General features: G+C 42.1%; 1 protein-coding gene across 6 annotated transcripts in view; it reads right to left on the bottom strand.

The window, feature by feature from the left end:
* LOC124881931 (kelch-like protein 29) overlaps positions 1-25,849 on the bottom strand; it is a 374,918-nt gene that overhangs the window by 56,580 nt on the left and 292,489 nt on the right. For all 6 annotated transcript variants that reach the window (XM_047387899.1, XM_047387896.1, XM_047387897.1 and 3 more), the window contains 2 exons: positions 17,081-17,263; positions 8,133-8,313 (listed from right to left, as the gene is read on the bottom strand). In XM_047387899.1, coding sequence (XP_047243855.1) covers positions 8,133-8,313; positions 17,081-17,263 — 364 coding nt within the window. The remainder of the gene's footprint in view (positions 1-8,132; positions 8,314-17,080; positions 17,264-25,849) is intronic.

The raw sequence follows: 25,849 nt of genomic DNA, 5'->3' as shown, positions 1-25,849 counted from the left end.
ATGAGACGGACTCTACGACCCACACAAGTGGCTCAGGTAGTGCAGCTCATCCAGGATGGCACATCAATGTGAGCTGTGGCAAGAAGGTTTGCTGTGTCTGTCAACGTAGTGTCTAGAGCCTGGAGGTGCTACCAGGAGACAGGCCAGTACACCAGGAGACGTAGAGGAGGCCATAGGAGGGCAACAACCCAGCAGCAGGACCGCTACCTCCGCCTTTGTGCAAGGAGGAACAGGAGGAGCACTACCAGAGTCCTGCAAAATGACCTCCAGCAGGCCACAAATGTGCATGTGTCTGCACAAACGGTTAGAAACCGACTCCATGAGGATGGTATGAGGGCCTGACGTCCACAAATGGGGGTTGTGCTCACAGCCCAACACCGTGACACTGTGACTCCAAATCCAGGCCTCCATTGGTTAATAAATTTGATTTCCATTGATGATTTTTGTGTGATTTTGTTGTCAGCACATTCAACTTTGTACAGAACAAAGTATTCAATGAGAATATTTCATTCATTCAGATCTAGGATGTGTTATTTGAGTGTTCCCTTTATTTGTTTGAGCAGTGTATAATTACAGCATGCCAGCCAAACTCTGTTCTGTGTAGGTAAAAGTCACTTCAACTCGAGGACCTCTTTTCATGCAAGCATTTCTACTCCAACAGTTAAAGAATCATTTTTGTAGGTAGTTAACATTACAGGCTAATATATGCCGAAGGCTGAATATGTTCTGTGATATAGAGCACCCGTACTCGTACTCGTGGTCTTCCGCTTTAAAAGATATAGAGCAGCAAACACAAAATGATGAATAAATAAGAAAATGGTCCGAAGCTGCCTGTTTGATGTTATTGGCATAATAATAGACCCAATGTTAACATTAACTACCTAAAGTGGGTTTGTGATTTGAAATGAAAAGGCAGGTCTTAAGTTGAGGTACATGTAAGTGTGTGAGCTATATTGATATTGGTAATGGTTTATTATTAGTGTAATGTTTCAACTCTGTCAGAAAAAAGTCAAATAATGTTTAATGTTTTCTCACCTGAGTCAGTGAGTCTCTTGATTGCGATGCATAGCAAAACATTGATTTATTTAATTTTCAAATTTTGCATCATAATTCCAAGGGAGGCAATAAAAACATAACTATATCCAGTTTTTATTTTATTTTAATTTTCTAAATAAATTTGCCAATGGATGCCAAAAATGTCCGTGCATGTTATGGTCTGGTTTTAGCTTTCTGGACATCTTTTGTATTTTCCTGTTCAGCATGATGCTGTCTCTCAAAATCAAGTCAAACCTTAACGAAGTAAAGGCTGCACCTCAGTATATATTAGATGAACTCTTAACAGCGTTTTGGGCAATTACCAATATAATTTCACAGTGACAGCTGATTAATCAATGACCATCCCTTATTGATGATGTCATGTTCAACAGATTCTCTTTTTCAAAATAAATGAGCTAATAATGAGTAAAAAGAGACAACATTTTGAGATGTGCAGGTTTTTACTTTTTTGCCACCTATGACAACCATTTTGATATGAATAATTACTAAAAACATTACGAATGCTGTGAGAAGCAGCCCAAATTTCAACAACCCGCATATTTTTTCCAGCCCAACATGTTCAAAAGAAGCCCAACTGGGAGGAAACCAGTGCAGTGTGGCAAACTCCACAGTAATACACAGTTTACCCCAATCCCATAAAGAAAACACTAATAAACAACAATAAACATGCGCATGCACATAATGTGTACCCATGATGATGCCCCCTCATATATGCATGCCTACAACCAGCCGTGAGCATCATTAAGTTCTTATGCTTCACTAATCTGGAACAAATTTTAAGAAAACTGCAAAAATGCTGAACCTGAGTTCTTTTAAATCAAGGTTAAAAAAAGGTTTGTTCAGAGTTGCTTTTGATTAACTGAGACATCATTAACTTCAGTCTGCAGTCCAACTTTTTTTTACTTTCCTTTATTATGCTAATACTGTGTACCTTTTTTCTGTGTTTTCTTTTGTTATGTTTTTTTTTTATCATGTAAAGCACTTTGAATTGTCTTGTTACTAAGATGTGGTATAGAAATAAATTTGCCTTGGATATAAAGCCAAATAATATCAAAATTTGCAACAAAATGTTCAGGAGGTTGCAATATTTTTGCATGGTACTTTATCCATAATCATTTTCTTTTCTAGATTTAGGAAATTTTAGACCTTCTGACTCCATTTCAAGCATCGCGCTGTTTTATGGGTAAACAAAATAAAAGCCTGGGTTGCTTAGAAACAGGCTTGTTCACAGGCTCCAACAATCTGCCCAAACAACTTGAGAGACCTGTTAGCATTTATACAGTGCCTTGCGAAAGTATTCGGCCCCCTTGAACTTTTCAACCTCTTGCCACATTTTAGGCTTCAAACATAAAGATATAAAATTCTAATTTTTTGTGAAGAATCAACAACAAGTGTGACACAATCGTGAAGTGGAATGAAATTTATTGGATGTGTCAAACTTTTTTAACAAATAAAAAACTGAAAAGTGGGGTGTGCAATATTATTCGGCCCCCTTGCGTTAATACTTTGTAGCCCCACCCTTTGCTGCAATTACAGCTGCAAGTTGCTTGGGGTATGTCTCTATCAGTTTTGCACATCGAGACTGAAATTCTTGTCCATTCTTCCTTGCAAAACAGCTGGAGCTCAGTGAGGTTGGATGGAGAGCGTTCATGAGCAGCAGTCTTCAGCTCTTTCCACAGATTCTTGATTGGATTCAGGTCTGGACTTTGACTTGGCCATTCGAACACCTGGATACGTTTATTTGTGAACCATTCCATTGTAGATTTGGCTTTATGTTTTGGATCATTGTCTTGTTGGAAGATAAATCTCTGTCCCAGTCTCAGGTCTCTTGCAGACTCAAACAGGTTTTCTTCCAGAATGGTCCAGTATTTGGCCCCGTCCATCTTCCCATTAATTTTGAAAATCTTCCCTGTACCTGCTGATGAAAAGCAGGCCCAAACCATGATGCTGCCACCACCATGTTTGACAGTGGGGATGGTGTGTTCATGGTGATGAGCTGTGTTGCTTTTATGCCAAACATATCGTTTTGCATTGTGGCCAAACAGTTTGATTTTGGTTTCATCTGACCAGAGCACCTTCTTCCACATGTTTGGTGTGTCTCCCAGGTGGCTTGTGGCAAACTTTAAACAAGACTTTTTAGAATCAGAATCAGAATCAGAATCAGAATCAGAAAAGCTTTATTGCCAAGTACGTTTTTGGACATACAAGGAATTTGTTTTGGCGTAGTCAGTGCAATACAATACAAATTAAACAGTATAAACATATCTACAATATAATATAAATATATGTGCACAGTTTTAAGTGAGTGAGAGTAAGTATAGAGCAGTATAAGATGCAAGAGCAATACAACAGTGCAGATGATCAGTGTGCAAGTATGGCAGTGTAAGTAAAGCAGGAGTCCAAGCTGAGCGTTAATGTAACGCATAGAGTTACAGGTTACAAGTGTCCTGTCAGCAAAAAAAAAAAAAAAAAAAAGGGGGGGGGGGGGGGGGAAGGGGGAGTGTCAGTGTGGTTTCCGGGCTTTGTTAACAAGGCTGGTGGCAGATGGGAAAAAACTGTTCTTGTGGCGTGAGGTTTTGGTCCGGATGGACCGCAGCCTCCTGCCAGAGGGGAGAGTTTCAAAGAGTCTGTGGCCGGGATGGGAGGGATCAGCCAGAATCTTCCCTGCCCGCTTCAGGGTCCTGGAGGTGTACAGTTCCTGGAGCGACAGTAGACTGCAGCCAATCACCTTCTCAGCAGACCGAATGACACGCTGCAGCCTGCCCTTATCCTTGGCTGTAGCAGCGGCGTACCAGATGGTGATGGAGGAGGTGAGGATGGACTCAATGATGGCTGTGTAGAAGTGCACCATCATAGTCTTTGGCAGGTTGAATTTTTTCAGCTGCCGCAGGGAGAACATCCTCTGCTGGGCTTTCTTGATGAGGGAGCTGATGTTTGGCTCCCACTTGAGATCCTGGGAGATGATGGTTCCCAGGAAGCGGAAAAATTCCACAGTGTCAATTGTGGAGTCACAGAGGGTGATGGGGGCAGGTGGGGCTGGGTTCTGCCTGAAGTCCACAACCATCTCCACTGTCTTTAGAGCGTTGAGCTCAAGGTTGTTCTGGCTGCACCAGTCCAACAGATGGTCCACCTCCCGTCTGTACGCGGACTCGTCACCATCAGAGATGAGTCCAATCAGGGTGGTGTCGTCCGCAAACTTCAGAAGCTTGACAGACTGGTGACTGGAGGTGCAGCTGTTGGTGTACAGGGAGAAGAGCAGAGGAGAGAGAACACAGCCTTGGGGGGAACCGGTGCTGATGGTCAGGGAGTCAGAGACGTGCTTCCCCAGCCTCACGCGCTGCTTCCTGTCAGACAGGAAGTCAGTTATCCACCTACAGGTGGAGTCGGGCACACTCAGCTGGGAGAGTTTCTCCTGGAGCAGAGCTGGGACGATGGTGTTGAAGGCAGAGCTGAAATCCACAAACAGGATCCTGGCATAGGTTCCTGTGGAGTCCAGGTGCCAGAGGATGAAGTGAAGGGCTAGGTTGACTGCATCATCTACAGACCTGTTGGCTCTGTAGGCAAACTGCAGGAGGTCCAGGAGGGGGTCGGTGATGTCTTTTAGGTATGAGAGCACAAGGCGCTCAAAGGACTTCATCACCACAGAGGTCAGGGCGACGGGTCTGAAGTCATTAAGCCCTGTGGTCCTTGGCTTCTTGGGAACAGGGATGATGGTGGAGGACTTGAAGCAGGCTGGCACGTGACATGTCTCCAGTGAGGTGTTAAAAATGTCTGTGAAGACTGGAGACAGCTGATCAGCGTAGTGCTTCAGGCTGGCTGGTGAGACAGAATCCGGACCAGCAGCTTTCCGGGGGTTCTGTCTCCTGAAGAGTTTGTTTACGTCCCTCTCCTGGATGGAAAGAGCCGTCCTCGGCGTGGGTAGGGGGCTGGTGGGGGGGAACTTCAGGGTGGGGGTTGGAGGTGCCAAGGCCCCTCTTGAGGTTGGAGAGATGGGGGTGGTGGATTGTGGCTGCAGCATTTGGGGGGCGTCGTGGGGGATGGTTGCAGGACTGTCCCTTTGTCTTTCAAAGCGGCAGTAGAACTCGTTCAGGTTGTTGGCGAGGCGTCAGTCGTTGATGGAGTGGGGGGCTTTCGGCTTGTAGTTGGTGATTTGCTTGAGCCCTTTCCAGACAGACGCAGAGTCGTTGGCTGAGAACTGGTTTTGGAGCTTCTCAGAGTACAGTCGTTTGGCCTCTTTCACTGTCTTGCCAAACTTGTACTTTGCCTCTCTGTATATGTCTTTGTCCCCACTCCTGAAGGCCTTTTCCTTATCCAGTCTTAACCTTCTGAGTTTAGCTGTGAACCAGGGTTTGTCGTTGTTGTAACTCACCCTGGTGCATGATGGTACACAGTTGTCCTCACAGAAGCTGATGTAGGAAGTCACAGCCTCTGTGTACTCGTCCAGACTGTTGGTAGTAGTCCTGAACACATCCCAGTCTGTACAGCCTAAACACGCCTGGAGATTCTCCACAGCCTCACTGCTCCACTTCCTTGTCATCCTCACAACAGGTTTGCAGAGCTTTAGTTTCTGCCTGTATGCAGGAATCAGGTGGACCATGATGTGATCGGATTGGCCCAGTGCAGCACGTGGGACGGCGTGATAAGCGTCTCTGATGGTGGTGTAACAGTGATCCAGAATGTTGTCCTCTCTGGTCGGACATTTTATAAACTGTCTATATTTGGGGAGTTCGTGGGTCAGATTACCTTTGTTAAAGTCGCCAACGACGATTACTAAGGAGTCCGGGTTGGTCCGCTCCACACTCAGTATCTGGTCGGCGAGCATGCGCTGTGCGACCTGCATGTTAGCTTGCGGCGGGATGTAAACACCGACCAGGATGAACGAAGCGAACTCACGGGGGGAATAGAAAGGCTTACAGTTTATGATGAAGGATTCCAGGTCTGGAGAACAGTGCTGCTGAATCACTGTCACGTCGTTGCACCAACCACTGTTGAGGTAAAAACAGATTCCTCCACCTTTCGCTTTGCCGGAGAGTTCCGTGTCTCTGTCCGCTCGGTAGAGCTGGAATCCTGCCAGCTGCAGCGCAGAGTCCGGTATTAATCCACACAGCCACGTCTCCGTGAAGCATGGATATCTTTGAGAAATGGGTTTCTTCTTCCCACTCTTCCATAAAGGCCAGATTTGTGCAGTGTATGACTGATTGTTGTCCTATGGACAGACTCTCCCACCTCAGCTGTAGATCTCTGCAGTTCATCCAGAGTGATCATGGGCCTTCTTGGCTGCATCTCTGATCAGTCTTCTCCTTGTTCGAGATGAGAGTTTAGAGGGACGGCCGGGTCTTGGTAGATTTGCAGTGGTCTGATACTCCTTCCATTTCAATATGATTGCTTGCACAGTTCTCCTTGGGATGTTTAAAGCTTGGAAAATCTTTTTGTATCCAAATCCTGCTTTAAACTTCTCCACAACAGTATCTCGGACCTGCCTGGTGTGTTCCTTGGTCTTCATGATGCTCTCTGCGCTTTGAACAGAACCCTGAGACTATCGCAGAGCAGGTGCATTTATACAGAGACTTGATTACACACAGGTGGATTCTATTTATCATCATCAGTCATTTGGGACAACATTGGATCATTCAGAGATCCTCACTGAACTTCTGGAGTGAGTTTGCTGCACTGAAAGTAAAGGGGCCGAATAATATTACACGCCCTACTTCTCAGTTTTGTATTTGTTAAAAAAGTTTACAAGGCACTGTATGTTAAAGATATGTTAAGATTTTTTCATCCAACTCCACCAAGATCAAATCCAGGTTGTTTTGCATATGTGTGGGTAATTATCCCCTCAGGTTCCCACAGCCCACCACTGGGGGACTAATACTAGAATGAGGAAGCCTCTGGTAGTTCTTGGAGAGAGAGAAAGTAGGTTAAAGTTTTACAGAGCTCATAATCAAGTCCGGTTGCTGAGGGCCTTGAAGACGCTTCATGATTGCAGAAAATGCACACAGGAGAACAGACAGAGAAAACACCAACAAACACAGAATGGTGCGCATAAAAAAAAGCCTGCTGATTTCTTTGGAGCACTGAATGCCCCAGAAGCATTGACAGCCCTTAAATTAAGCAGCTCCGAGACAGATGAATCAAATGCGTTTCCATTACGGGGCAAATATTCCATCTACCCCCAGTCATAACGACACCGTATAGCAGCATTATGGGGAAATATCAAATTAGGCTGTTTCATTTGGAGGACTGTTGTGCATTGCAAACAGCTTTGGAGATCAATTGAGCAGCTAGGTAATGAGCGGCAGCGGCCGGCTCTAATATACTCAGTAATGTTCTTTTGATTGCTTTGGTTAATCTTGCTCTGCCATGCAGTGTGGAGGTAGCCCCCTCCTTTTACCGTAATACACTCGTCAGCCTAACTTGGAGGGGAAAATAACTACAGAGCAGTGTTTAAAACATAGAGAAGCAATTTGAATCAAACTATTAAATCTACATAACTCTTGTTCATGTGTTTACGCTTGTAGGAATTCATTAGACTCCATGAGAACACTGCCAATGTTTGGCTTTGTGCTGAAGGACATATTGGTGAAAAATAAGAAGACCCAGATGAATAACATGCGGTGTTCAACCTTCAGATGAAGACTTGGTGATGTGTTAATGCTGAAGTGGATAGAATCAGGCACGCTACACCACTCTGACTTCTGAAAGTAAATCTTCTTGCTCTCAGAAAAAACAAAGCCATTCTGTCACACCACAACACACAGCTGTGGCCATTTAATTTGCTCCAGCTCAGCTTCATTCACCTGCACCTCTCGTTCTCCTAAAAAATGCTAACAAACCTGTCCAACCAGTTTTGCAATATGCTACACCACACTATTGTATGCTGCACCATCTGCCACTGTTTGTGGTGCAGTGTGAATATTTATTCACTTATATCTATGTCGCTCAGCATCCACCTAGTTTCCCAGGCCAGCCCACGCCTGGAGACAGTAGTCAAATGGCAGTTAGAGCTGTTCAGTCCTAAAGACATACAGAATGTGCCTGTCGTTATAGGACAAAGTGGTTTTTAATTGTTTTTTTACCTCTCCACATGGTCCAAGTTCCCAGATACACCCAGTCCTCCTATGGTATACAGTTTTCCGTCATACACCAGGCTGTTGTGTCTGCAGCGAGCCACAGTCATCCGGGACACCAGATTCCAGTTGTCCAAAAGTGACATGTAACACCACACATCAGCCACCATCACGCCTGACTCAGTGCCACCTGTAATGTATAAATTAAAGGTTATTAATCTGAGTTGTGCAGGATAATAGTAATTTAACATGGTAACGATATGTTGGTAACAATAACACAATGTACAGTCAGGATGTTTGAAGCAAACTTTCAAACATCTGAAAGTTTGCTTGATCTGTCGATCAACCTTTATTACTAGTCAAATGCAGAAATTCTAAGCTGTTTTTAAAGTTTCTCCTTCAAAAGATCCTTAGATTTGTAAGTAAAACCTTAATAGTGTGTAAAGCCAAATTGAAAAACCTTAGGAAACATTTTGAAAAGTCCCCTTAGTCCAAAGCACCAAGTACAATTTGAATTAAAGCTGAAAGCAGCATTGGGCAGCCGTTGCAGCTCTGCGCCGCTCGGCCTGTGTTGCAACCGTGAGACCCTCGCATCGTCACCTTTACACCCTCATCAAGCCTGCCGCTCCATTCTGCACATCCGCCACAAGGCCGAACTGAGAACAAGCTTTCATACGATCTTTGGTCATGCCAAGATCTGTTCCCGCGAGAAGCGTTGAAAGATTGGCTGATATCCGACTTTCTTGATAGAAGCTGCGCTCACTTCCTGTTTGGTGGTGAACAATTAACGAAGACTACCTGTTGTACTTTGAAAATGTCATCTAAATTTATTATGGCTTATCAAAGAAAGTTTGAACGTTCTGGAGACTTTCAAGGATGGTCAATTAGCTAAGAACCCTCTCATTTGGTTGTCAGTGGGCTGAGGTAAAGTGATGTCATCAATTGATCATGCCAACATGTTCAGCATTCGTCCACAATGATGCACACCAAATTTTATGTTGATCCAATAATGTATGAGGTAGATACAGCGGTTGAATTTTACAAGGGGGCACCATTGATCTACATTCCAATGTAATCCAATATTGCTGTTTGAGGGATGACAAAGATCAACCATATGCAGTGTGGAGTAAATTGGACCATGTATGTGTGATTTAGAGGCAAACGTATGCAAATGGCGAGATGTAATGATTTGCGATGCCGCCACACCCACAAAGTCCAGTCAACATTAACTGATCCCAGTAGGGTTCAACACCACCTTGTTCTGTGTGATCAGACTGTGCTTGAAATTTATAAGAGTCAGAGTGTAAAATATGGACATCCATCAGTGAAGCAGGTGACTTCCTGTTGTAAGTGGGCGGGGCTAACCTGATGTCAGCAAATCGTCAGGGAAATAGGATCAAAGCTGGTCTGGGATGACACAGAAAGTTTGGTGCTGCTGTGAGCTTGTGTCTTGATGTTATTACAGTTTCGTCTTTTATGGCGAGAAGTCAGATTCTGAGACTTGGCTACGCCCACAAGCTTTCATGTAGCAAAAAGCTTTTGACAACGTTTGATCCACAATGCCTTGAGATTATACTGAATCAATTTGAAGTCTGTCAGTCGAAAGCTCTAGGAGGAGTTCGCTCAGATATGACGTTCGTAAACGATACAAAATGGCAAAATTTAGCAGATGTTTCTTCTATTTTTATGTTCATGTCCACATATAATAAATCACGCATAGAATAACAAATCGTATTGATAATTTATGATATAATGGAACTCTCATGTCAATAAGTATGACTAGATCACTGTATGACCATGAGTGATCTAATAAATGCTGACTAACAGTTTAACCTTGACTGTACTAAAGACAAAGAGAGAAAAACACCAGAGGAGATAAAAAAAAAACACCGGACAGCTTGTAATGATGTGTCAAGGCTTTGAGACAAAGAAATGTTTGTTGATATTGCGCCTGCCTTGAAAACTACAAGATACAGAAGCCTTGTAGTTTACATTTCTGTGTTAAACCACCATCACATTTGGTAAAACCAAAACATATTTATTTGCCCTGATTTTTCAAGCGTAAAAATTACAGCTGCTTGTAATCACTCTTCTGAGGAGGTGCAAGTCAGACAATGTTCAGAAAAATAATTGCTGCAAACGTGAAAAATATATGATGGTTTGAAAGATTTAAGATATCTCAATAGCTAATTTTACTCAATATTAAAATAAGAAATGATTTGGTGGAATCACATCAATTTAAATCTAATACAAAATGCTCATAAATTCAAAGTACATCAATAATGTGAACTTGTGGGTTTTTAAGCTTAGTTGTGTTTATATTTTGGATGAAAAAAAACAGTTACATTTTTAAAATCTTTTTTTTCCATGGCTTTTTGCCCAGGAAAAAAAGGAAAGAAAAATAAAAAAAGCAGAATAAAAGGGAAAAAACCTATATCTTCATAGGACTTCAATACTTACTCACTAAAATTCCTTACATTTATCACATTACAGCCACAAACATCTATACATTTTATTGTGGTTTTCTGTGAGGCCCAACATGCCCATGGTATAACTGCAGGAGCCGCAACTTTTGACAATAACTATTAACTGTCAGGACAACTAAAGTCGTTCCAACTATTAGGATTACCCCACAAATCTGGACTTTGTGGAGTGGCAGTAGAGAAAGCCATAACAAATCCAGTTTAAAGTAGCCGTAAGCCATGCAGGGGGCAGTAAACATGTGGAAGAAGCTGCTCTGGTCAAGTAAGACCAAAAACCTCTTTTTTTGGCCTGATGGCAAAATGCTGAGTGTGGCAGAAAACTAACACTGCACATCACCCTGAATACATCATCTCCACTTTGACTGGCAGTATCATACTATGGGGATGCTACATTCCTAAACAGGAATAGAGAAGCTGGTGAAGGATGAGAGAAAGATGGAACTAAATACAAGGCAATCCAGGAAGAAAACGTGTTAGAAGCTCCAAAAGATTTTAAAAAGAAAATTCACATTACAGCTGGACAATGACCGTAAACATACAGCCAAAGGCACAAAGCATGCTCATCTGTTTGAATGACCCAGTCAAAGTCCAGACCTAAATCCTATTGGCAAAATTTTAAAACTGATGTTCAAAAACGTTCTCCATTTTGACTTGTTTTGCCAAAGAAAACTGGCTAAATGATTCTAGATCCTGGATTTGCAAGGTTTTTATACAAATACCCCAAAAGACTTAACTCGGGCGGCCTGATACAAATGCACGCCACAATTTTAACATTTGTTTTCTTTGAAAAACGTCATTAACAAACAAACACGTATCATTTCCCTTCCACTTGTCCATTATGGACTACTATGTCTATCAAACCAAATACCAAAAAATATACATATTTTTGGCTGAGATATGATAACAATTTATAAAAGGAAGAGGCGTGTGCATACTTATGCGAGGCATTGTAACTCCTGAGAAACAGTCGGATTACATTTTTCCAGATGGCACAATGTTTGATGTGCTAAACTATCTGCCTTCATACAACCTGATATTTTATTCCAAACTTCCATATCCACAAGAACATTAAATATGATAAAACTGATTAAAAGTGGTTTATTGCTGTGTTGACCAGTCAACCAAGAAATCTCTGCCTGTTTCAGGTCTTTCCCAATCAACCCTTTCAGATATATAGGTTGACTTTTGACACCAGCCACAAGTTGGTGACCCTGTGCGGCTTGTGGGGAAGGTTACACACCACAACCTGTCGATTGGCTAGCTTGTACAGCCCTGATTTCCCCACTGGCAGTGTGAGTCCTGGTGGACACATGCAGACCTGTTCCAAAGCCCAAACACAAATTTACATTTATATGAAAGGAGCTGGAGAGGAAAGGTACACGCAGGACAAATCCTGTTGCATTTCCACAGACCAGTGTGAAGGTCTGAGTAGCGTGCAAGATGCTTGCACAAATGGACTGTGGAGGGAGAAATTCAGTTTACCTCTGAAGGGGCGTCTTAAAGGTGTCACATAGAGGGAGTCACAGAGTGCACAGTGAGCTGCTGTGGAACCAAATAAACAGCAGAACACTGCAGAAGTTGTAAAGCAGAGAAAACGCAAAAATGAAGAAGAGGAAAAAATTTCTCAGAGGGTAAACAGAAAAGTTTGACAGAAAAATTACTTTTCTTAAAAGAAAGACATTAAAGGTGTCTGCAGTGGCTGGCAGAGAAAAGCTTTCAAAGAAACATATTGGTAGATTTTGAGTCTGTCATCTTCAAAAACTCTTTAGATGGTTCAGAAAGGTCTTAAGAATTAAGCAATGGCTTGTGAAGGCTCAATTTGCTAAATCACAACTGGAGTTACAAAGAAAATCAACTACCAAATGTCAGATTTAACAAAAGAACTGAGAAATTTCTTATTTTTTTCCTCTTCATCTAAAAGCATGAAGCACTTTAACCCAGAAATGATCACAGCTGTAGCCACTGGACAAAAGGAACAAAATCACTTAAGGAATTTTGTGGAGTATTATTCAGATTTATTTCTACTATAACCTAGTTGGCAGAATGACTGATTAGAGAAAAAAGGAAGCTAGATAATCCAAATAATCCAAAAATATTTTCTCATGCTGATGTTCAAAACCCACCCTAAGATGCCATTCAGCTGTTTTTAGACTGGGACGTATAGTGCCATGAAAAAGTATTTGCTCCCTTACAGATTTCTTCTGCTTTTGCTTTTATGTCTTCTGTCGGGGTTTTGGGTTGTCGAATTCCCCTCAGGAAACTCCCATCAGCTCTGCAAACTACTAAATTACTCACAAAACGTGTTTTTCGTTTACATGGAATCCCCAAGACATTGTGTCCGACCGAGGTCCACAGTTCATCTCTCAGGTTTGGAAACAGTTTCGCTTAGTTCTTGGAGCTAAAGTTTCATTGACTTCTGGTTATCACCCTCAGTCCAACAGCCAAACTGAAAGATTAAATCAGCAACTGGAATCCAAATTATGTTGCCTCACATCTACAAATCCCACAGATTGGTGCTTCCATTTACCTTGGGTTGAGTATGCACTCAACTCGCACGTATCTTCTGCTACTGGACGATCTCCATTTGAGGTTTCCCTTGGACCAGCCATCCCTGTTTTCTGCAGACGAAAAGGATATCACGGTTTCTTCAGTCCGTCAGCATGTCCCGCTGCTGCAAATCTATCTGGTCTTCAACCATCCAAGCTCTTCACCGTACCGCTGATCAAAAAAAGCGTTTCGCTGACCAGAGATGCCGACCTGCACCTGAGTTCCAGCCTGGACAAAAGGTATGGTTGTCAGCGCGTGATGTACCCCTAAAGTCCATGTCCCGAAAGCTTTCGCCTCGTTTCATCGGACCCTATGAGATAGAGACTGTAGTCAGTCCCTCTGCGGTTCGCCTTCGTCTACCTGCAAGTCTTCGCATACCTCCTACGTTCCACGTGTCTCAAACAAAGCCTGTGATCCCTAGTGTTTCTTTGTGTATATTGTGCTTGCAACATTGTGTTCAGTTTCCCAGATGGTGCTGGAGTTCTCAGGTGCGCTGGGGGACAGGTGCGTCTTATTCTGCTGATTGCTTGAGGAGTATTTAAGCAGGAGGCTGCCAGCACATCGACACGAGAGTGTTTGCCTACAGTGGTAACGAACTCAGCCACCTCTAGTCTAAGCTTCGTTTTTGTGCTCTAAGTAACTTTGTTTATGCTCCTTCGCAGGCTGAAACCCTGATTCTTGGATTTACCTCACTGAACACAGACTTCAGTCTCAGAAGTTCTGTGGGTTAAGACTTCCTACGTTTTTGAGGACTTCGTTTTCTGAACTACTGACTTCAACTGGATTTCGCTCTGGCTGGCAGCCTTCCTGATTCCTCCATTTTTTGGATCAAGACATTAAGCGTACCCTGTCCACCCTCCAACTTAAGGATCTGCATCTTGGATAACTACATGGTTTTTCCAGTCTCCCACAAACAGCACCAGAGGAAGCATCAGAACGAACTCTGCTCCGTAAACCGAAACCCCGAATCCCTCAACCCCTGGCGAACTGACTGCATCTACTTAGTAAGCCGTTTACTTATTCAACTTGGTTATTTATCATTAGTTCTGCCTCATTTTAGCTCCTTGTCTCACTAGTTCTCTTCCCCTTCCTTCCATACAGTTGGAGATTCACCCGTTCATGTTCCTGATTACGTTTGGCACAATAAAACATTATTTTACTGATTTTTGTTTTCCGGAGTGTACTTCTGTATGTGGGTCAGATCTATTCCGAAAACAATGACAGTCACATTTGAATGCTTTAGATCAAACACATTTTATTTTTAAATAAAGAGAACCTGAGAAAATGCAAACATGTATCAGTAAAAGTTAGTGTACAACTAAGAAATGGTTTTGACATGAAGCAGAGGATGAAGGTGAACATACTGGGTGTTCAGGAGACCAGGTGGAAAGATAGCAAGGCTAGTAAGTAAGGAGCACAGGTTTCAAGCTGTTCTACCATGGTGTGGATGGGAAGAGAAATTGTGTAGGAGTTATCTTGAAGGAGGAGTTTGCCAGGAATGTTCTGGAGATGAAACAAGTGTCAGACAGGATGAGGAGTTTGAAGCTAGAAATTGAAGGTGTGATGTTCAATGTTGTTAGTGGTTATGTCACACAGGTAGGAGGAAGGAGAAACTCTGGAGCGACTTAGATGAAGTGATGCAGAATACCCCTAGAGATGAAAGAGTGGTGATTGGAGCAGATCTCAATGGACAAGTTGGAGCAGAGTACAGAGGTGATGAGGATGTGATGGCCAGGTTTGGTATCCAGAACAGGGTTACAGAAGGACCGATGGTGGTAGGCTTTGCAAGAGGATGGGAATGGCTGTAGTGGATTATTTTTTTTCAGCTGAGGCAGAAACACACAGTGACTTACAAGAGCAGAAGTGGATTACATCTCGTGTATACAATGTAATCTGAAGGAACTCAGTGACTGCAAGGTAGTGGTAGAAGAGAGTTTTGTCAGACACCATATGATGATGGTGTATAGAATGGCTCTGATGGTGAGGAAGATGACGAGGACAAAGTCTGAGCACTGTGTGGAAAACTGTGTGGCTTTTAGGGAAGAGTTGAGACAGGCTTTGTGTGGCCAGGTGGTGCTTCCATATGACTGGACAACTACATCAGTTGCTATCAGTATGTAATGCTATATACTTTCGGAAGGGAATTTAATAACGAGACTTGGTGGTGGAATTAGGAAGTACAGGAGTGTGTACGGGGAAAGAGATCAGCTAAGAAGAAGTGGGATGCTGTGAGGACTGAAGAGAGTCAAAGAGAGTGTGGGGAGACTCAGCAAAAAGTGAAGGTGGGGCTAAGGGCAAAAAAAGTGTATACAGTGACTTGTATGATAGTTTGGACAGTAAGGAGGGAGAAAAGGATTTATAAAGGTTGGCGAGTCAGAGAAACAGAGACGGGAAGGATGTTCAGCAGATTAAGGTGATTAAGGATCGAGATGGAAATGTACTAACAAGTGCAACATGTGTGATAGCAAGATGGAAGCAGTACTTTGAAGAGTTGACTAATGAGGAAAATGAGGGAGAACGAAGCGCAGAAGAAGCAACCATTATGGATCAGGAAGTAGCAAAGATCATTAAGGATGAAGTAAGAAAGTAATTGAAAAGGAAGAACAGTGGAAAGACAGTTGGTCCTGATGATATACCTGTGGAGGTATGGAAGTGTCTAGGAGAGACAGCAGTAGAGTTTTTGACTGGGCTGTTCAATGAGATCTTAGAGAGCGAGAAGATTCATACACATGAGATAGTTTGGACAGGCTGAAACTGCCAGGCAGGAGGCCTAGACGAAGACCAAAAAAGAGATATTTGGATGGAGAGAAAGAGGACATGAAGGTAGTGGGTGTGAGAGAAGAAGATGCAGAAGACAGGGTTAGATCGAGACAGATGAGTTGCTGTGGGACCCCCGAAGGGGAAAGGCCAAAAGAAAAAGAGGAAAAAAAAATTCAAAATGCTCTGCTGACAAGACCTTTTCTCTTTCTACTTGAGCTCAAGTTTAGACTTTAATGTTATTTTTTAAACTTTAAATTGCATGTCATGAGTTTTGTTCTAAATAACAAATGCTTTATTCCTGTCGGTGGCACAATGTTGCATGCTTTTACAACATGAATAACTGTAGCTCCAACGTTTCTTAACTGTGGTGCTCAAGTTACATCTGGTAATGTAGGGGTTGGCCCTCAACCATTATCGCTCCCTGGTGAGGTCTTTGTTGGACCCGCTGCAATTCGCCTACCAGTCTGACATCAAGGTGGATAACCCCATCATCTACCATCCTGCACAGAGCTCGGACCCAACAGGAGAAGCCTGGAAGCGCTCTGAGAATTCTGTTCTTTGATTTCTCCAGTGCTTTTAATAGCATCCAGCCGGGACTTCTGAGGAACAAGCTGAAGCTGTCAGGAGTGAACCATCACCTGTCCCAGTGAATACTGGACTATCTCACTGGCTGCCCACAGAACGTGAGGAAATGAGGCTGTGTGTCTGACAGGCTGGTCTGCTGTAGACTGGCTGCCGTCTACAAAAATTCTCTGATAAGTCTGCCATAGTTGCCCTCATCACAGGTGATGACTTAGAGTACAGACAGTGGACACAGGACTTTGTGGACTAGTGCCATCGGAATCACCTACTGATCAACGTGGGGAAAACCCAAAGAGCTGCGGAAATCCACCACCAGCTCCCTGGGTATGCCATTTTAAATAAATGTACAGTGTTATTGTCATTCTGTAAATTTGCCTTCACTGTACTGTCTTCTATTCATACTTCCCGTTTTTATATTTTTACCTTTATTTGAATCTGCATGCTTCAATTTGCCACTCAGTCACTTTGCTGCTGTTAAAGGTTATTTCTATTCTATTATGTTCTATGTAGTGCTGCAGCCTTTCAGTAAATGCCTGTCACAGGAAATCTTGAAACAGCCCTGTTTGATTGGACAATTCAGCTTACCTGACAGGTAGATGTTGTCTCCTGCTGAGATGACACTGAAGAACTCACGGTCGTAGAAGGGCAGGCTGGCCAGCGGGTACCACTTATTGTTCTGGGGGTTAAAACATGTGACTGCTGTCAGTGAGCGCTGGTTCATCCCAATAGTCTGTCGCCCTCCAACCAGAACTATCACCTCTGCTACACCTATGGCACAAACAGGAGGGAAGAGACAAGGAAAGCAGGTTATTGGGAAAGGCTTCCAGCAGTAAATAAGAGCAGGACTGAGTCAAGTGCATAAGCAACAAGAAGCCACAATGCTTTTTAGTATGTTGTTGGATGTAGATAATTGAGCCTGAACCAACTAACACACAAACGAGGCAGAGACAAAATGTTTGCTGGTTAGAATTCAGCAGGCCTTGAGTCAATAAGATTGTTGGAAAATGCTAAATGCAAAACAGTAACGTTTCCTCTCGGTCACTACCACTGGGTAAATGGGAAAGCATAACTCAATTAGCAAGACTGATGGGGCTGCCATACGTGTGGTCGCCGCCCAGCTCGACTCCTACACATTCTAATAGCACAACAACAAATTCACACGTCCACACACTCATGAAGAAACACTGTTTGAGGATGGCAAAGGAAGATCACAAAGTCAATAGGCAAATCAATTTCTGTACATTTGGATGTTAAGGTGGACTTGATTGATTGGGAACACACTAGAAACACATTCAGTTCATCAGATCTTAGACACACACACACACACACACACCAGTGATCTAAAACTTCCATTTTGCACTCACTAACACACACATGCTTCTGTTGGCAGACTGCCACATGTGTGTCCTCAGGTCCTCTCAGTTTGCAGCACCAGCAGGCTCCAGCGAGCAAACAAGGCGACCAGACAAAAATAAGCTGTGTGTTTGTAAGCAGGGGGCAGGCGGGTAGAGGGAGCCAAGCCAGGGAGAAAGAGGATAAGGAGAGACTGAAACGGGGACCGTAAAAGGAAAGACCTAAAGAAAAGCAGTGAAGAAAAAAAAAATAAATGTATGAGATGGAACACTAATGTTCATAAACCCCAAAATGAGACAAACCCTGGTTTCTGGTATCAATACACTCTTGACCTACCATATCGACATGCAGCTTTTCCATACTGTATAGTTCTTTAGATTAAAATTATTTTCTTCTCCCACTTCGTCTTCCACTTTTTTCAAAGCTGGTAAAACAGACACCCATTACCCTTTCTTTACAGAAAAGATATATAAAACTGGTGTGCTTGGCTGAAGCTCTTGAGTAAACAGACCACTGCCCCAGAAATATTGTGGACACATGGCTCAGACTTAGTGGACAGCTTAGAGTTGGCTGACTCCTTTTCCTCTGGGGAATAAACAAAAAAAATTCCAGTGCATATGATGAAAACCAAAGTGATGGCTGAACGAGAAACTGTGACAGTGTCAGGGCAAAGATGAAAGTCTCGTACACAATAACAAAATGTAGAGGGTGTAGGGTTTTTTTGCAGATTGTCACCCTGCCTAGCAGTCTGTGAAAGACCTGGTAACATAGGTTGAATCCCATTTCACCCCTTTGCCCCTCATTCTTAGCCCCTAGCTTAAGATGGTAGGGGATCCCAAATGATTTTGTGGTTTAGGAGGAGGGCAAAGGAGAAAGACTTTCTAACCTTAAAAGCTGATTTTTTAAGTACCCATTAGAAACACAGGAGATATGAGCTGTATTTCCAAATATGTTTTCAGTTAACATGCACTTTATTGCCAAAAGTATAAGGTCACACCATTAAACCAATGAATTACAATCACGTCCATGGGTGCATGTGTATAAAGTTGGAAGGTGTGGTGAAGGTGTGGAGAAACTTGACTGGCCTGACCTCAACCTTCTTGAACACCATTGGGATGTATCTGAGCAGAGGCTACAACTCTGGTTTTCACATCTAACTATGAACACACTCCTAACCCTTGTTTACAGTTAGAATGTCATCAAAGTTCATGTGTATGTAAAAGTAGACAGAGAAATACTTTTGGAAATATATTGTATTTCTAGTCACACACTAGTCACTGCAGTTTCTAGTTAGAAGTGCTCCAACATATCACATTTAATATCAGCAAAATAAGTTTTGTTAAAGCTAAAATAATTCTCAAGTTAAGCTGCACAATGGTGCAGTTATTACTGTTGCCTTGCAGCAAGAAGGTCATAGGTTAGAGTCCCAGGTGGGGCATGGACTTTGCATTCTTCTTCTTTAGATTCTGCCCAGATATTCTGAATTCCTTCCACACCCCAAAATATACATGTTAGGTTATTTGGCCTCTCTGATACAGTGATACAATGGATGGACAGACGGATTTCTCAACCTTGAATATTTTACTACTAAAATAACCATTATAATTTGTGGGATAAATGGATTTTGTTTAATAACATTTTCAGTTATCTCCGTTTGTTTGTGATACTAAATTAAAATAATTCCCAGGTATAGAATTAAGTTTCTAGCCAGCACGGACCAAAGATTTCATGGCCAAGACAACTGACCTTTAATTCACCAGTTTATATCCAGACCATTCAATTCAATTCAATTCAATTCAGTTTATTTATATAGCGCCAATTCACAACACATGTTGTCTCAAGGCACTTCACAACAGTCAGGTACATACATTCCAATTAATCTTAACCATTGAACAGTGCAGTCAAAGTTAGTTATTTATTCAAATTGGATAAAATGTTTTTCTGTCTAAACCCAGCAGATTGCATCCAGTCAGTGACTTGCAGCATTCCCTCCTCCCGGATGAGCATGTAGAGACAGTGGACCGTCACTGGCGTTGACGTTGCAGCAATCCCTCATACTGAGCATGCATGTAGCGACAGCAGAGAGGAAAAACTCCCTTTTAACAGGAAGAAACCTCCAGCAGAACCAGGCTCAGTGTGAGCGGCCATCTGCCAGAACAGACTGGGGGTTAGAGAGAACAGAGCAGAGACACAAAGAGAACAAAGAAGCACTGATCCAGGAGTCCTTTCTATGGGAAGGAAAAGTAAATGTTAATGGATGTAGCTCCTTTAATTGTTTCACCTAGAAAGAAAGAACAGATAAACTCTGAGCCAGTTTTCAAGGATAGAGTCTGAAAGAGAGCACATATAATTAGTTACAGTAAAAGCTCAGTCAATCGCCATGTCTAGGAGAGAGAAAGGGTTAAACACTAAAAGACAGGGCCATGTGGATCATCGGTAGAGGGTGAGCATTAAGTTGTTGCCAGCAGAAGCTTGGACGATGCACCTCTCCAGAAAGGTGTCACAGGTAGACACAGAGCCAGGCCAGGTGTAGCTTCTAGGAAGAGAAAAGAGAGAGAACAAAGTTAAAAGCTGAAATAACAGCAAATAATGCAAAATTGGAGAGTAGTGTGAGAATGCAGCGAAGAGGGTGAAAGTGGTCATTATGTCCTCCAGCAGCCTAAGCCTATAGCAGCATAACTACAGAGATAGCTCAGGATGTCCTTAGCCACTCTAACTATAAGCTTTATCAAAAAGGAAAATTTTAAGCCTAGCCTTAAAAGTAGACAGGGTGTCTGCTTCACGGACCAAAACCGGGAGCTGGTTCCACAGGAGAGGAGCTCGATAACTAAAGGATCTGCCTCCCATTCTACTTCTAGAGACTCTAGGAACCACCAGTAAACCTGCAGTCTGAGAACGAAGTGCTCTGTTAGGAACGTATGGAACAACCAGATCTCTGATGTATGATGGAGCTAGATCATTAAGGACTTTATATGTGAGGAGGAGCATTTTAAATTCTATTCTGGATTTAACAGGGAGCCAATGAAGGGAAGCTAAAATAGGGGAAATATGATCTGTCTTTTTAATTTTCATCAGAACTCTTGCTGCAGCATTTTGAATCAGCTGAAGGCTTTTAACTGCATTTTGTGGACATCCTGATAGTAACGAATTACAATAGTCCAGCCTTGAATTAACAAATGCATGGACTAGTTTTTCAGCGTCACTCCTGGATAGGATATTTCTAATTTTGGCAATGTTCCGGAGGTGAAAGAAAGAAATCCTAGAAACCTGTTTAATATGGGATTTAAATGACATGTCCTGGTCAAAAATAACACTAAGGTTTTTTACTTTATTACCAGAGGTCAATTTAATGCCATCCAGGTTAAGTGATTGACTAAGCAGTTTCTTTTTTAAAGACTCCGGTCCAAAGACGACAACTACTGTCTTGTTTGAATTTAGAAGCAAAAATTGTAAAGTCATCCAAGTTTTTATATCTTCAAGACATGCTTGTAGTCTATCTAACTGGTTGGGTTCATCAGGATTTATGGATAAGTAAAGCTGAGTATCATCAGCGTAACAGTGAAAATTTATCCCATGCTGCCTGATAATTTGATCTATTGGAAGCATATATATAGAAAATAGAATTGGCCCAAGTACTGAACCCTGTGGTACTCCACAATTAAGCCCATTCCAGCCCGGTAGCATTCATCAGAGTATGAATAAGCATGGAGATCAATATTTTATACATAAAAGAAATGTTGTCTGATTTAACTTTCTGAGCTGTGAAACAAATTTGTGAATAAGAATCTAACCATGGGGTCTTACATAATTTCTTCTAAAAAATGTATTAAAATCTAACCAAATAAAAGCTAATTGTTATAACAATTTTATTGGTTAAACTAACAGTTCATTAGTGTATAAGCATAATATTTCACACTTCTGCACCACCTTAAGAGAGACTAAAAGCCTTGGATGGCCCTAAAGACCTACAGCAGACCTTTGATGTTCGGTTAATAAATGAGGGTTTATTTTTATGGGACAGCAGGAGATATGGCAGCTGTGGTTTGGCAAAAATATTGGCGGTTAAACAGGCTCTTTGTCTTTCCGCTCAGGAGCCTTTACTCTCACACAAACACACATCCACACTCCTCCTTCCATCCTGTCTGGGTTTTCATTGTTCTTCCCGATGATTAGTTTGCTGCTATAGTTGAACATATCTGCACTCAATTTCAGCTTTATTGGATTTTGAAAGAATGACTATTTTCTTCGCTTTTCTGTCTGAGTTGTTCAAATCTCCTTTCATCTCAGTTTCTCTCATCCAGCTCGTTCTTCGCTGATATTGACTGTCTGAGTAAAGCTTCTGTCTGAACACAACGGCGACTCATTCTCTCTTGACTCATCCATCAGTCACTGCTCTACTGTTTTCATATTCTTATAATGTATGTATGTTTTTACTCTAATCAGACTTTCTTTCTCCCTTTAATTCTAAAATGTCAACGAAGCCCACTGAAAACAAGCTGCAGAGCAGCCACTTCTATTGTTGTTTGCTCAGTCCCCACGGTAACTAATTAGGCCAATTTAAGCAATTTCACAAGCTGCCTGAAAATGCTGAACTGAACGTGCCTACGCACATGCAGGTCTTTATCACCTTGTGCATATGTGCATGAATGTTCTCTGCACTTTCTGCTCGACCGGACACGTCAGTGAGAGTCCACATCTGGGCGCCAAGGCTGCTGCGTGGCTCTGACCCCTGAAGCCCAAGACACATTCAGAAGCTAACAGAAGCCAGCACTGGCCTGTCAGAACACAGCATAACACAAGCAGGGCGCCGTTGACAGGAAGTCAAGGCATCTGATCAGAAAGCTGGGTGTGTGTGTGTTGTGTGTGTGTGTTTGTGTGTATGTGAGAGAGAGAGAGAGAGAGAGAGAGAGAGAGTGAGAGCCTGCGTGTGCACATGTATGTTTTTCTCAGACAACAAGACCCTCACTGGGATGGCTGTCAGTCAGCGTAAAGTTTGACGGGAGTTAGGTACAGGGATGAAGGGATGGAGGATGGTACAATGGACAGAACTGTTTGGGGATGAAGGGATAACCAAGACTTGACAGCTTTCTTTTTTCCCTTATTTCCTGACAGAATTTATACCCATGGCAATTTAGGGGAGAATTTCTTCTCATTGTTACTGACCTTTTCTGATATTGTTGTCATATTTTTAGCCTGTCTTCAGGACTAAAGTTTGGAGCACCATATTTTGTCATTGGTGAATCCAGTTCCTATAAAACCTTTAGAAGGATAACATTTGAACATTTGAATATTTTCCATCCTTTGCACATTTATCACAAAACTGCCAAAATGCTGGGTCTGGTTTCATGGGTAAAAGGAGCATAATGCACCTTTTTTAACATTAGGTTATGTGCATTTTTCTGCTACTATACCTGAAATCAGCAAAACGCAAAAAGATAAAAACAATACCACATTTTATCAAATCCAAGAAAGGTGATCAACATCCATTTAAAAAGGTGAAAATTCAACACAGAGCCACTAGTATATTTATTCAGCAGATTGTCTGTTGTTAATGTCTGCTTCAATGTCCATTTACAGTGCCTTGCTAAAATATTCTTGCCACTTGAACCGTTTCATATTTTGTCGCATTATAACAACAAACAGCTGTGAATTTTATTAGGAGTCTATTTTATAGATCAAAAGAAAGTATTTCATAATTGTCAAGTGAATGGCAGATATATTCTGTCTCCTTAACTCAGCTTGGTCAAATTGGGTGGCGAACATCTGAACATCAATTTTTAGGTCTTTACATTTGGATTTAGATTTAGACATTGACTGGGCCATTCTGGCACAACAATATCCTTTGATCTAAACTATTCCATAATAGCTCTGGCAGTATGTTAAGGGTTGCTGTTCTGCAGAAAGGTGAACCCCCACCTCAGTCTCATGTGTTTGCAGCCTCTAATAGGATTTCAGCCCGGCTTGACATATATTTAGCTTTTTTATCTTTGTATCAACTCTGACTAGCTTCCCTGTCCCTGCTGAAGAAAAGCATCCCCAATAAATGATTCTGCCACCACCACGTTATACCATCAGAATAGTGTGTTACAGGATAATTTGCGGTCTTGTTTTTCCACCAGACATTTAGATTTGCAGAGAAGATGAAATGTTTGTGTCAGCTCATCAGAGCAGAACATTTTTGCCCTGTCCCCCACATGAACTGAGACAAACTGCAAACAGGACTTTCTTTGAGCGATGACTTTCTACTTGCTGCCATTTCATTAACAATAAATTTGAGGGGTAAAACGGTTGTTCCGTCATAAATTATCCCTCCTGCCTTTCAAAGTCTCTAGGAATCTTCTGACAAAGTTTTCAATAAGACAGTATCAGCAGCAGTTTCATGCAGAAATCAGAATGGAAAACATATGGACCCAAATGGTATATCCATCCAAACCCTGTAACCTGATTTGTTTCACACACACACATGGGTGTGTAACAAAATGTGGTGTGAACGGCAGACTTCATGCATAACCATGTTATACACGGGTCCTTTGGGTCATGGCGATGCATTAAAAAAATACAGCTGGACCCCTGTTCAGTTCTTGAATGCAATTTATCTCTCATCTGTTGCAACAGCAAGCAATAAATACCAGACATTCAGGTATTCACACGGTTTTGTAGCTGATATAGCCATATGTATATTCCTGAATCACTCTGTCAACCATTCTGTAGGTTGTTAGGGCTGAAGCCAAACATAATGCGTTATGTTGGAGGCTGATGAGTCTGGGTATAAATGGCGGTAACATCAACCAGGTAAGAATGTCACGATTGGTGAAGTGTAAGACCACAAGCTGTGTTTGCAGTATAGTTTAGAAAGTATTTTTTCAGTGTGTCTGTTTACTGCTGTCTTAATGATTCTGTATCATTGAGACTTAAGTGGACTTTTGAACTAAGGAACTTCCTTGTCTGTGACTCTCCTGTGTTACTTGTGCAACATGAAGCATGTTGCTAGGTCTAATTCAAAGTCAAGCAAGTTAGACTGAAACTGAAATAGAGACAATTTAACATTAAAAAAAACATTTCATTCGACCAAATATTAATTTCATAATTTTCTTATGTTTATAGTACATATGTACAATGTCTCTAACTGCTTGCAATCACTCTGTGTTTGTCCGGTCTAATAAAATAGACTAAATATTGTAGTTGCAACACGTCGAAATGTGACATGATAAATATAAAGTTAAAGGGGTTTTAATACTTTTTGAAGTAAAAATCTTTGCCAGTCAGTCAGTCATTTTCTACCGCTTCTTAGTGGGTCGCGGGGAAGCTGGTGCCTATCTCCAGCAGTCTACGGGCGGGAGGTGGGGTACACCCTGGACAGGTCGCCAGTCCATCGCAGGGCAACACACAAACAACCATGCACACACTCATTCATACACCTAAGGGCAATTTAGAGTGACCAATTAACCTAACAGGCATGTCTTTGGACTGTAGGAGGAAGTCAGACTACCCGGTGAGAACCCACGCATGCACGGGGAGAACATGCAAACTCCATGCAGAAAGACCCCCGGCCGGGAATTGAACCCAGGACCTTCTTGCTGCAAGGCAACAGTGCTACCAACTGCGCCACCATGCAGCGGTAAAAAAAATAAATCTTTGTTTCGCTAAACGTTATGTCTGCATACATACTCTATCCTAATCATCGATCAAATGCTGTGGTTTAAAAAGGTTTACAGAAGGATGGAAATTATCTGATAAACTGCGATGATAAGCAAAGTCACTCAAGGTGACCACATTTGATGCTTCTGAAACAGCCATTGAAATTTTAATTTGTCTTTGCTTTTTTTTTGCTAGACGTACTGTGAACACACACAGTTTGACTGTAGCTTTTACTTTACATTGTTTTATGGATTTGGCCTCTGAACATCCTTTGGAGGTAAAAAAAAACAAAACAAAACGGCACATCTGCAGATAAAATAAATTCAACATTAAGATGTGTTCTGGATAGTCTCCTGTTAGAGC

This window comes from Girardinichthys multiradiatus, chromosome 15 (genome assembly GCF_021462225.1).
Source record: "Girardinichthys multiradiatus isolate DD_20200921_A chromosome 15, DD_fGirMul_XY1, whole genome shotgun sequence".
Classification (NCBI taxonomy): Eukaryota; Metazoa; Chordata; class Actinopteri; order Cyprinodontiformes; family Goodeidae; genus Girardinichthys; species Girardinichthys multiradiatus.
The sequence above is the reverse complement of the archived record's forward strand: the minus strand, read 5'-3'. Positions and strand labels throughout refer to the sequence as shown.